At 40.1% G+C, this 10,794-nt stretch overlaps 1 protein-coding gene across 4 annotated transcripts in view; it reads right to left on the bottom strand.

Moving 5' to 3' along the window:
• Positions 1 to 775: 775 nt before the first annotated feature.
• The window catches only part of LOC134817102 (zinc finger MIZ domain-containing protein 1-like), a 45,630-nt gene continuing 35,611 nt past the window's right edge, over positions 776 to 10,794 (bottom strand). For 3 of the 4 annotated variants that reach the window (XM_063826211.1, XM_063826220.1, XM_063826227.1), the window contains exons 13-20: positions 5,960 to 6,074; positions 5,635 to 5,797; positions 5,194 to 5,461; positions 4,778 to 4,999; positions 3,690 to 4,664; positions 3,350 to 3,503; positions 3,083 to 3,163; positions 1,938 to 2,775 (exon numbers count right to left, since the gene is read on the bottom strand). In XM_063826211.1, coding sequence (XP_063682281.1) covers positions 2,710 to 2,775; positions 3,083 to 3,163; positions 3,350 to 3,503; positions 3,690 to 4,664; positions 4,778 to 4,999; positions 5,194 to 5,461; positions 5,635 to 5,797; positions 5,960 to 6,074 — 2,044 coding nt within the window. In that variant the 3' untranslated portion in view covers positions 1,938 to 2,709. Of the gene's footprint in view, positions 2,776 to 3,082; positions 3,164 to 3,349; positions 3,504 to 3,689; positions 4,665 to 4,777; positions 5,000 to 5,193; positions 5,462 to 5,634; positions 5,798 to 5,959; positions 6,075 to 10,794 lie in introns of all 4 variants that reach the window. The other variant, XM_063826235.1, reaches the window with a different exon arrangement.

The raw sequence follows: 10,794 nt of genomic DNA, 5'->3' as shown, positions 1-10,794 counted from the left end.
ATTGGCGAAAAACTGTCTCAATCACGTGATACGACCGTATAAGGAAGTTAGTATAATTTCTCGTTAGGGTTAGCTGGTTTCAGCATACGCTTTTGTTAAGGATTGGGTTAGGGTTGGGATCAGATAAGAGGGTTAGGATTCCGAATAGTCGTTCAAGGCCAGCTAGAAAACGGGTTGAAAAAGTCACGTGACAGTCGAGTGTAGAGTGATTAATCATCATCCGCTTAAATAGCTTTAGTTAATTTGTTTCTTCTTCACACTATAATTCTAAAAGAAATCATTTCAGGGCAAATGTTGCATATATTTATTGCCGCTGCACTTATTTGAGAGTCTCTTCCTAACACATCAGTTGTTCCGCCAATAATTCGAAAAGTAAGCATTTCAGGACATGTTATTATCAATTACTCTTATATAAGTGTGCTTGTAATTGATATAACAACGAGAAAATATACTGACATGAACAGATGGTGCTATTGCCAGGTTATACGGCCGTTAGACTTACGATCACTGTATTATGTTGATTGCGATTGATATATCCACAATTCAACTTGCAAAACGTTTCCATGCTACTATTCACTATTCACGATACATTGCTGTTATTCGTCGAATACACAGCTTTCTATCATTAATACACTTTCCGTATGCCGTACATTCGCTGCAGTCCCAAGTGGCACACAATTCTAAGGTGGCACATTCAGCAGCAATTCTACATTTTTTGAACACATGACTCCTATGATATGTCATAACTTGTGAACAAGTAAAACAACTTATTTTAGTTTACTTAATAAATAATTTAGCTAAATTATAGAGTAATATTATATAGGTAAATATATGATAATGATATAACTAAGCTGTCAAATTTAAACTAAGTATTGCATCGTGGCAAACGCTAGCAGCTCAGATAATTCGTATCACATGAAATAAATTAACTGACTCTCTTAAATATTTAAGTAGTTGCTCAAAAGCTTTTTGAACAAGGATTTATCTTAGTACATTAGTTCTTCTTTACCTTATATTAGGATCACATCAATTTAATGATACGTTGAATTACATTTAAGTACAATCAATGTAAGAATCCAACATTAAGAAAAATGTTATGAGTTATGAAACATACTCTTTCTTACAACGTACATATTTACATCATAATCAGAGAATCTCAGTTCCTAGTTGAAGTCGTGATAAAAGTTGATGGCCATAACATAAGTAAGACCGATCAATACGGGTGGAATAATTCTGAATCAAGTAGAGATATTTCTCCAACCAGAAACGTTATCACGATTAAATAGATGGCTGTGTTCAGTCTACTTCAACTAGAACCATTATAACGAGGATGATACATCAACATTGATTCTCTGAGCTTACATCATTCACAGACCGAACTTTATCAAAAGTAACAAGGGGACATGTACAATGTATATGTTTCTTTAAAAATCATGGCTCCAACTAAAATATAAGGGGATTTATACGATAAATGCAATTATTATTCTTAGACTTTATAATTAACTAAGTTTTACCTATCAGTGATCTTAATAAGTAAATCAATTAACATCAACGATCGAATATAAATCTCAATTAGGAGGAAGTTTGCAAATCTCTCTACTTACTAATAATCATGACATTCTAATATAATGAAAATAAAAAGTAAAAAATCATTCAATTTTAAAATTTAATGCAGTTAGACAAATTTTGACAGATCCGTAAATGATCGAATATAAAAACTCGTAAAATGAAAAGCGCTACAGTCCTTGATACCATAGCTACAGTTACCATAGCTACACTCCTTGATACCATAGCTAACAGATTCTTGTAGAGCCACGAGAAAGGGTCCTGAACTTGGACCATGTAAACGAATAATGAATTTGTTCACAATCGAAGGTTGAGAATTATGACACAAAGTTTTCTATAGCGAGAACTGTATCATCAAACGGGACATATTTGTGTGATAAGGAATAAATCTTCACTGACGAAGACGCACATATGAATTTTGATAGTTCAAGTAAAGTTTCGGTGAGCCGACGATGTCATGTTTTAGCCCAGAAAATTTGTTCAAGGACCCTTTCAGTGGCAATATGCAGGTGTCGTGATATTGGCTCTGAAATTAAACATATCGTAATTTAATAATGTGATAATCCTCTCTCTCAAGGTCCACCTAATGAATCAGAACTGCGAGTGCGCATTCTGGTAATATCCGAGTGCGCATTCGAAGCACCGAGCGGTTTAAATGAACACTTTCTTACAGGATCACTCATCTTAAGGGCTTTATATATATATTAGCTAAACATAAAATCGAACTAACTGTAAATTATAGATTGTTGCTTCTCACTGATGAAAGGAAACAAATTTTAACAGAATAGAATAACCGAATCAGTGACTGAATTGATCATGTATATATTTACAATTTCTATAATGTTATTGTACACTAATGATTGCAACAATTTTGCACTTGAAGATAATTTGCCTAAATTAAATATATCTCCACGTTATCATAAGTTCACATCACGAGTTAGTATTATCATTATCACTTATGGTACAATGTACATTTCATCATTGCCAGGATTTGGTCCCTCTCTAATTTTTGTCCGGGACGCGCGCGGCTCGCACTAGCAATCTCTCTGCAGTCTGCACGTGTTTCAGTGCTTGTCTTCGCAAGAAGTTCTGATTGTAGATTTGATGAGGTGTCGAGCGTGTCTTAAACACGATCCATGAAGTCTACATGAACAGACCGGAATCCTGACTGTCAAACAGGTTCCATATTTCTGAGTCGTCATCATCTAACTGAAAAAAACCGTGATATTAGTATTTCCTAGAGACCGGAATTTAAAAGTGATCCGTTAGAACAATTTTGATTAAAATGCACAAACACCCAAAAAAGTTAAAACTTAGTAATAAGGGGCCGTTCACATCTCACAGGAATGGAGGGAGGGAGTTTCGAAATGATTACGGTAATCAGTAATGTAATTTCTACAAAATGTGTAAAAGTAATTTCAGAGGTGGCGATAAAGGATATAAAGATGGCCAAAAAGTGATAGCGCAATATGCAAACGGCCCATAATATGTAATGATAATTATAATGTAATCTCACATTGGCGTCAAGTGCAGACTGCGTAATGTCGTCAGACGGCAGGGTAGGGAAAGACATTGTCGTTGCTGTTCCACTTGACACCTGAGAATGTACTTGCTAACATTTCTGATTATCTCTTATACAATATACATTGACAATACCAGGATGATTTTTATCTCGGGTCCGATCAAAATAAGGTAAAGAACGTAAATAAAGTAGACAAAAGTAAGGGTAAAGGAGGTAAATAATGAGGTAAAATAAAAGAGGCAAAAAGAAGTAAAAGCTCACCAAAGTAGTTGGTTCTGTGAGGGGAGTAAGTGTCTGAGCAAGATTGCTGTGTGGTGAGAAGGGCGACGCCATCGAGTTGTAGGGTATCGTGTCGTTTGCCGTGGTGTGGGGCAGCAACGTGGGGTCATAGCCGACTGAAGTTGTGTTTGGCGACCTGAAACGATCACAAAATTAGATCTTCTGATTCTTGGTAACCGATGAAGAAAATTTCCTCCCGCAAATATTTGAGACATGTCAGTTTTATTTCTGACGACCAAACAATGAGATAGAAAAGAGAAATCAGGCCGTAACCACGTCCCGTTAATTAAAGTTGTTAGAAAATTAAACCATTCTAAATTACCTAATTATAGCGTGTGGAGAATTGAAGTTGCCGTTAAGTGTAGCTTGAGGGGATGGCGCAATTTGAGGTAAGTCGGGCCGGACTGGGGAGGGCGCTGGATGAGGTGAAGTAAGGTGAGCAGTCGTTACTTGACCCATACTCTGGGGCGTCTTGGGAGTCCTAGGGTTCATAATCGGAGTAGGAGGTTTCAGCATTGGCCCATGAGGAGTCTGAGGTTTCAGAGGCCCGGGAGCGTTGGAAGAGAGCATGACGGAGGTTGGATAACTCACAGTGCTCACTGGGTGGTGAGAGGTCGGCGCTCCAACCATCTGAGGACTGGGCACAATGTTTGGTACAGGGTGCATTCCTGGGGTATGTGGCATTCCGGGAGTAGGAGGCATGCCGCCGTTAGAAGGCAGTCCCTGTGAGTGGGGTAGGTTGGGTGGCATGTTGCTGGAGGTACTGTTGTTGGGAGTCATGACTGGTGTTGGTGGCATGCCAGGTATATTAGGCGTATGGGGCATACCAGGTGTCATCGGCATACCGGGACTACCCATGGACTGCTGTTGCTGTAAAGTCTGAACACTCGGAGACATTTGAGAAGGATGAGCATTAATGTTTGAAACCATGTGAGGGTGACCAGGAGTGATATTTCCATGCCCTATTGGTCCCGGATGGCCAGGTCCTATCGGGCCCATTGAGGTTACCACTGGACCCATTGCTGGGTGAGACATTGCAACAGTGTGGTTTGTAACAAGGTTAGGGTTAGCTGAAACATGATGGTTAGGTGGAATGGTCATGTTGGGCGTTCCCATGGCGTTCATCATCGCGGGATGCATCTGAGGGTGTGAATTCATCATGGCAGGATGGTTCATTGGCATTCGGGGGTTGATCTGTTGTTGAGCAGCCATTCTGACTTGATGTTGTTGCATAGCTTGGATTCCACCTGGGACACCTCCTGGAGCAGCAGGGCCAATTTGAGAATTGGGCATTATCCTAAGGGAGGGTGTGATATTATTTAAGAGTTAACGTATAAAACAAAGCATTGAAATAGATATTATCTTTAGCCCTCAGTTTACAATGAGTTGCAATCTTTGAAATTGCCATACCTTTGGTCAGGAGGATTTTGGGGTCGTATTTGATAGTCGTCAGTTCTACACCGTTTGATTGGTAGACCGATGTTGTCATCTGGTTCCTTTTTGACATCCATGGTTTGAATCGGGGACCATTGAGCGTTTGGCGTGATCCTGACCTCGTCCACTTTAGGTTTCTCGTTAATGATCCCCCAAATTAACTCATCGACCTCCAGATTTCGTATTTCCGCTGGTTTTCTGAAAGAACTCGAGGTCAATTTACGAAGCAATTATGTTTAAAAAAGCACTTTACTGTCAAGCAACAAGCCATATTTCACAAAATAGATTCAGACGCTTGCATTTTCAGTTTAAGGGGTTTAATATTTTGAGTCACTGATAGGGCACGATGGAAATATTCATTAAATCCATAATAACTTCTCAAAAAAACATACTTGCACACAGGGCAGCTCCAAGACGCTTTCCTCGAGTTCATAATGAGGAAGTTCTCCAAATCGAAGCACTGAATATGCTTACAGTCACGACCCCTAGCTGGCAACCTGATAGCTTGCTGGGTAATCGGACATTTCAGAGACACTGTGATCGCCGTCTGCTCTATCGCGTCCTCGTTAACACCTCCAGCCATGCCCCCGTTGGCAGAAAAGTTTCGTATTATCTTTGCCTGGCTCTGTTCACTCTTCAACAAGTTCTGTTTGCTAATACCTGAGGGTGGGGTCTGGTAAGTAAGAGTATAAGTCAATAATGGTTGGTGTGGTGAAATAGATAGTAGGGGTTTGTACATTGAGCTAGATTGGAAACCTTGTAAGGGTCACTACAAAGGAGATCCGAACTTAACACCTGAAATAAGAGTGAATCAAGCTAACAGCTAGACTTACTTTCAAGAATGCTCCTGACGGACGGTCTGCTCACAAACTGTAGGGTAAAGAGGTGAGAGCAGCAGCAAGCTCTGACATTAATCGCGATGACGTTGCGACCAGGGTTACAGTACCTCTTGATAAACATCGGCATGTGCGTCGGCTGATTTTGCATGTTTGAGGTCTGAAATAAGTGGTTCGATGATAAAATGGAAGATTCTGCGGTATCGTATGATACACTTCATGAGAAAAGACACGACAATAACATTTTCGAATATGAGCTGCGTTTAGAAAACGACATAGAAATGACTTTATAAGGCATTAGAGTAAAATTATTACGACATACCACTGGAATGGGGACGTTCTGATTGTTTATCATGACCGACACATGATTTGGCCAATTGGTGTTCATGAATTTGTCGTTAAAATGATAGCACTTGAACTGAATCTCCATTTCCGACCTGAAAAATAGGGATTAAATTTACTACGCTGTAAGATGTAGCCCTGAATCATACAAGCATCGACTTGAAACCTGCATATTATTTGTATTCGAGCAAAATATTATGCGGTTGGTAGATAACTTCTGTGCATACTGCATACGAACATTATATTGGCGATCTCCTTTGAACAGGAGCTAGTTCGCGCGCTCATTGCGCGCGCAGGATTTTAATAAAGAAAAGCGCGAAGAAAAATATTTTGTAACTTTCGCGCGTGCGCTTCGGTGAGCAAAATTTTGGTTAATTGTGACGTAATGGAAGCGGACACCAAGTCATCATGCTATAGTCGTGACGTTACGGGGTAAATTTAGTCCAGCCCCTTGTAAGCGGAACTAAGGGGATTAGATATCAGGTTGTTACAATTCACTTCCGCAAGTATCGTCAGAACAGCAGCTCGTAAGAAGGGATGTACATTAAGTGAAACTCTGCATGGTAGAAACTTCGTATGTTTTCATGCACTTATAAAAGAGTGGCTATAGAAGAGTGTTGTCTGTCGGAACACACATTCGATTTAAAATAAATCTAATTGATGTTGCACTTTGTGGCCAGAACGAAGCAGCAACAAGCCGGATCATCACTAAAATTGCCTCAATTTCAATAAAATTCGTCCTACCAGCCACTGGTTCTGTTTGATAATGTGATAGGTTTGCATAGGAAGACTGTCTAGGCAGGTAGACAGTACCCGTGCTTTCCTTAAGTCACCCAGACGGTATTTAAGAAGTTTAGACGGGATAACTTAGAAGTAACGTCTAAATATCCCAAGATAGTCTGACACAAGCAGACACTCCTTTGGGGTTGTCTCTAAAAGAGAAAAATGATTGACTTGCGGAAAATTTCCTGAAAAATGACTCTGATACCTGCTGGTTGAATAAAGAGTTGTGACGATATTATATTATATATATTTATTTTTGCACAACAGATTGTGACACACTGCTTGTAATGACTAGTAGCCCCCGTGTATGTGTGTGTGTGTAACCACACTTTTCATATCGAGTGACGAGCAACACAAAGTTATGCTCGATAAAGTAATAAACTTTGTGCATGCTAACTCGGGACCCCCTACCAAGAAGGAGTATATATTATAGATTGAACAGGTGCGATAAAATAGGCTCTGTTTACTAATCGAGTATTACATCTATAGGTGGAGGGGGAGAGAGAGAGAGAGAGAGGGAGGTAGTAAAGGGATGATCTTGAGTGAGTGATCACATTGCAACACTGTGAAGGGGGAACAGTGCGGTCTACCCTAGCTGGTCTGTGGGTTCGGTCTAATTAATTAGCGGCAACGGAAAATCAATCAGTTCAATATTTGTTTACTTGTTGACACATGAGTTAGGAGTTATAATATGCGAAAAAAGGGATTATATCAAGGCGCCATTATTGCCAATGAAATTCGTTTTACTGGTTTTAGGAGTTTGAAATATTTTTGGCGTCTAATATCGGGCTAATGAAATTACTCGTTTACCAACATAGGGTACTATTGTGGGAACAGAGAGAGTTATCAATTAAGGCAATAGAGATAGACAATCTTCCGAGACAATCTTGGCTGGAATCATCATATCTAATCATTATTGGTAAACGCTTTTTAGACGTTAGACGGCATTATTAATTTCAGGGCAGATTACGCTTGACACTGGTCGGTCCATGATCTGAATCAAACGGCTAACACCAGGCTAACACTAAACCCTTCTCTTTCTAAGTTTAACGGGGGTAATCATACAATTTCTCTTTCACTCTAACGAGGATAAACATACAATTTCTCATTCATTGTATCTTCAGAAGTTGCATCCCTTGAATTAGTCTAAACTGGTGTTTTTAAACCCGCGCTCTCCCCTTCATTGTTTTACGGGATCTTGGCACGAATGTTATATTATTATTACTATAGCCCTGACTCGTCTTTATATAGATCTACCCATTATGGGGAGGGACTAAACTTACTGATGATCCCCCGCTTTATATGAACGTAGTGTCCGCTAAATCTAGAGCTCTCAACAATGATTGGTTAACTGCTAACAACGAGGCTCCCTGATTGGACACAGTGTGGCCACGTGACGCTGGGTCGGTATAGCTACTGGTCGAGTAATTGTGTCGTATTATTGGCCGTGATGGTAACAGGTGAAAGAGGGTGAGTATGTTTATTAGCTCTGTATCATATAATGGGGGGAGGAGGAGGAGGAGGAGGATAAGGGGGAGAACAGTGTACTACGAGACACAGACCCTGCTCCCTCTCTCTCCCGCTCCGAGAAAAGTAATGACAGGTATTATTAAAATAATATTTAGATCAGTGCAGATTATAACGGAGTGATAGGTGTAGAGAGTGCCATGGTATAAAATATAATCGATCATTGGAGTGGCATGGTGGCTTTGTCCGATCTGATGTTGATGAAGACCTTTCAGTGGGTGCTTGATACGAATTATAACACACACTCTCTCTCTCTCTCTCTCTCTCTCTCTCTCTCTCTCTCTCTCTCTCTCTCTCTCTCTCTCTCTCTCTCTCTCTCTCTCTCTCTCTCTCTCTCTCTCTCTCTCTCTCTCTCTCTCTCTCTCTCTCTCTCTCTCTCTCTCTCTCTCTCTCTCTCTCTCTCTCTCTCTCTCTCTCTCTCTCTCTCTCTCTCTCTCTCTCTCTCTCTCTCTCTCTCTCTCTCTCTCTCTCTCTCTCTCTCTCTCTCTCTCTCTCTCTCTCTCTCTCTCTCTCTCTCTCTCTCTCTCTCTCTCTCTCTCTCTCTCTCTCTCTCATTCTGTAGCAACGGTCCTCAGATGAATGTTTCATAGAGAAGGTGGGTGAGAGAGCAGCTATTATCTGAGAGTAATAATGTCGAGAGTTATATCAGTTAAAGTTGTAACTAGTTCTCTCGAGATCAATACTATGGAGAGGTGTTCAGTAAATAGAGAGAGAATTTAGAGAGATCTGATCAGATAGGTGTCAGATCTTAATCAATATTGAAGATCTGAGCGCTATATTATATTATATTGATTTGTAGTGACGACAATACAAATCAGATAGTTATAGTTGAATAATGTTGATTATAATATGAGATAAGAAACTTTACCTCGAGCTATAAGGCTATCACGTGACTTGTTTGTTTGATCATGTTATATTATAATGTAACAGTAACACTTGTACTTGTAAGTTGCAAGGACATAAATTAATTTAGAAACATATATATTAGAGATATGTTAGAGACTAGCGACTAGCGAGGTATCAATCGAGTACAGTAAAAACCATGCACGTCAACTTGGAGCTCTCCATATTAATAGGGCTAAATCATCTTTTAGATACAGTCCAATGGTGTTCATATTATCAACAGTTCATACGAGATGTTTAAAAAATAATAAACAACCTCAGTGGTCGACCGGGGCCCCGGCCAAAATCACAACCCCCGGCCCCGGCCAAAATTTGGCAATTCGCCGGGGGTAAACCCCGGCCCCGGCCAATAAATTTAACCCCGGCCCCGGCCAAAGACCATGCATTTGCCGGGGGCACAGCCGGGGATTTTATAAAATGATTTTGGCACATTTTTGAAAAAAATCAAACACAATTTAATTTTGAAATTTCAAAGTTGAAAAAGTTATTGTTGCGTACGTTGGGTACGTTTAAATATAGAAAATACAACAAACGGCTTAAATTAAACTATGGCTAGTTCTTCCTCAGTATATGACTTTTCAATTAATCGTCTCCGAGAAATTTGCGATAAAACATACGTAGAAACTAAAAAGTAAAAATACTGCACTGCAGCTAAAATTACGGCTCAACGTAAACTACAGAGCCTAACATTTATATGGTAAATTTTTGTGAACCGAGCCATATTTGGATGTGGGATTACTTTTAAATCCCGAGGTCCAGATAAAGTAGCAGCTGAGGGTTATCCTCAGTTCCGAGTTGAGGATTAGAAATTAAGTATGGATCTCAGGATAATGAGGATTATCCTGAGTTGGTTCACAGCACGAAGTTGCGGTTTAATCCTCAAGTCGGTGAGGATAAGCCGCACCTCGAGTTTAATCCTTCCTGATTGCATCCCACCAGCCTAAATTATTATCAAATTCATGTTTCAATTTCTGACTTCAGTTTGGTAAACTACCCCCGGCCCCGGCAAAACGGAAGATTTCCCGGCCCCGGCCCCGGCCAATTCTCAGTGGTCAGCCCCGGCCCCGGCTATATTGAGGCTCCCCGGCCCCGGCCAGAATCCTACCCCCGGTCGACCACAGAACAACCTTTCTTAACGAAGTGGGTCACAATTTATTTTGTATCTACAGCAGCTGACCAGCTGTATCATATTATGTAATCTTATGATAGCTAATTAATTCTCTAAATCTAATAATATTCTCCCTTAATAAAACTGTTCACGTAATAAGTAGTGCTCAACAACAAAGGTGCCCTGTAAAACACCCGGCCACTATACTACCAATATTAAACTTTGCTTAACCAGCTGCTGGTTAATATAATATAATTAAATCATATAATCTGTATTTACAAATACCCTCTTAGATGTTAGGCGAAGTGCCCGATTAAAGTAAGAAGGCTCTTGGAGCAGGTCTAATACAAGGTTACATACTAAGTGCTTAAGTGGAATTATTCCTCTTTCAGGTAAATCCCGTTAAAAATAAATGCTCGCTTAACACCAGGTAGTCACGCTAAGCTTGCTCGCCCACTGCACTCTCCATCCACTATAATAACTTTAAAACGTTT

The sequence above is a fragment of the Bolinopsis microptera genome, chromosome 1, assembly GCF_026151205.1.
Source record: "Bolinopsis microptera isolate Bmic1 chromosome 1, MBARI_Bmic_1.0, whole genome shotgun sequence".
In the NCBI taxonomy this organism is placed as follows: domain Eukaryota; kingdom Metazoa; phylum Ctenophora; class Tentaculata; order Lobata; family Bolinopsidae; genus Bolinopsis; species Bolinopsis microptera.
The sequence above is the reverse complement of the archived record's forward strand: the minus strand, read 5'-3'. Positions and strand labels throughout refer to the sequence as shown.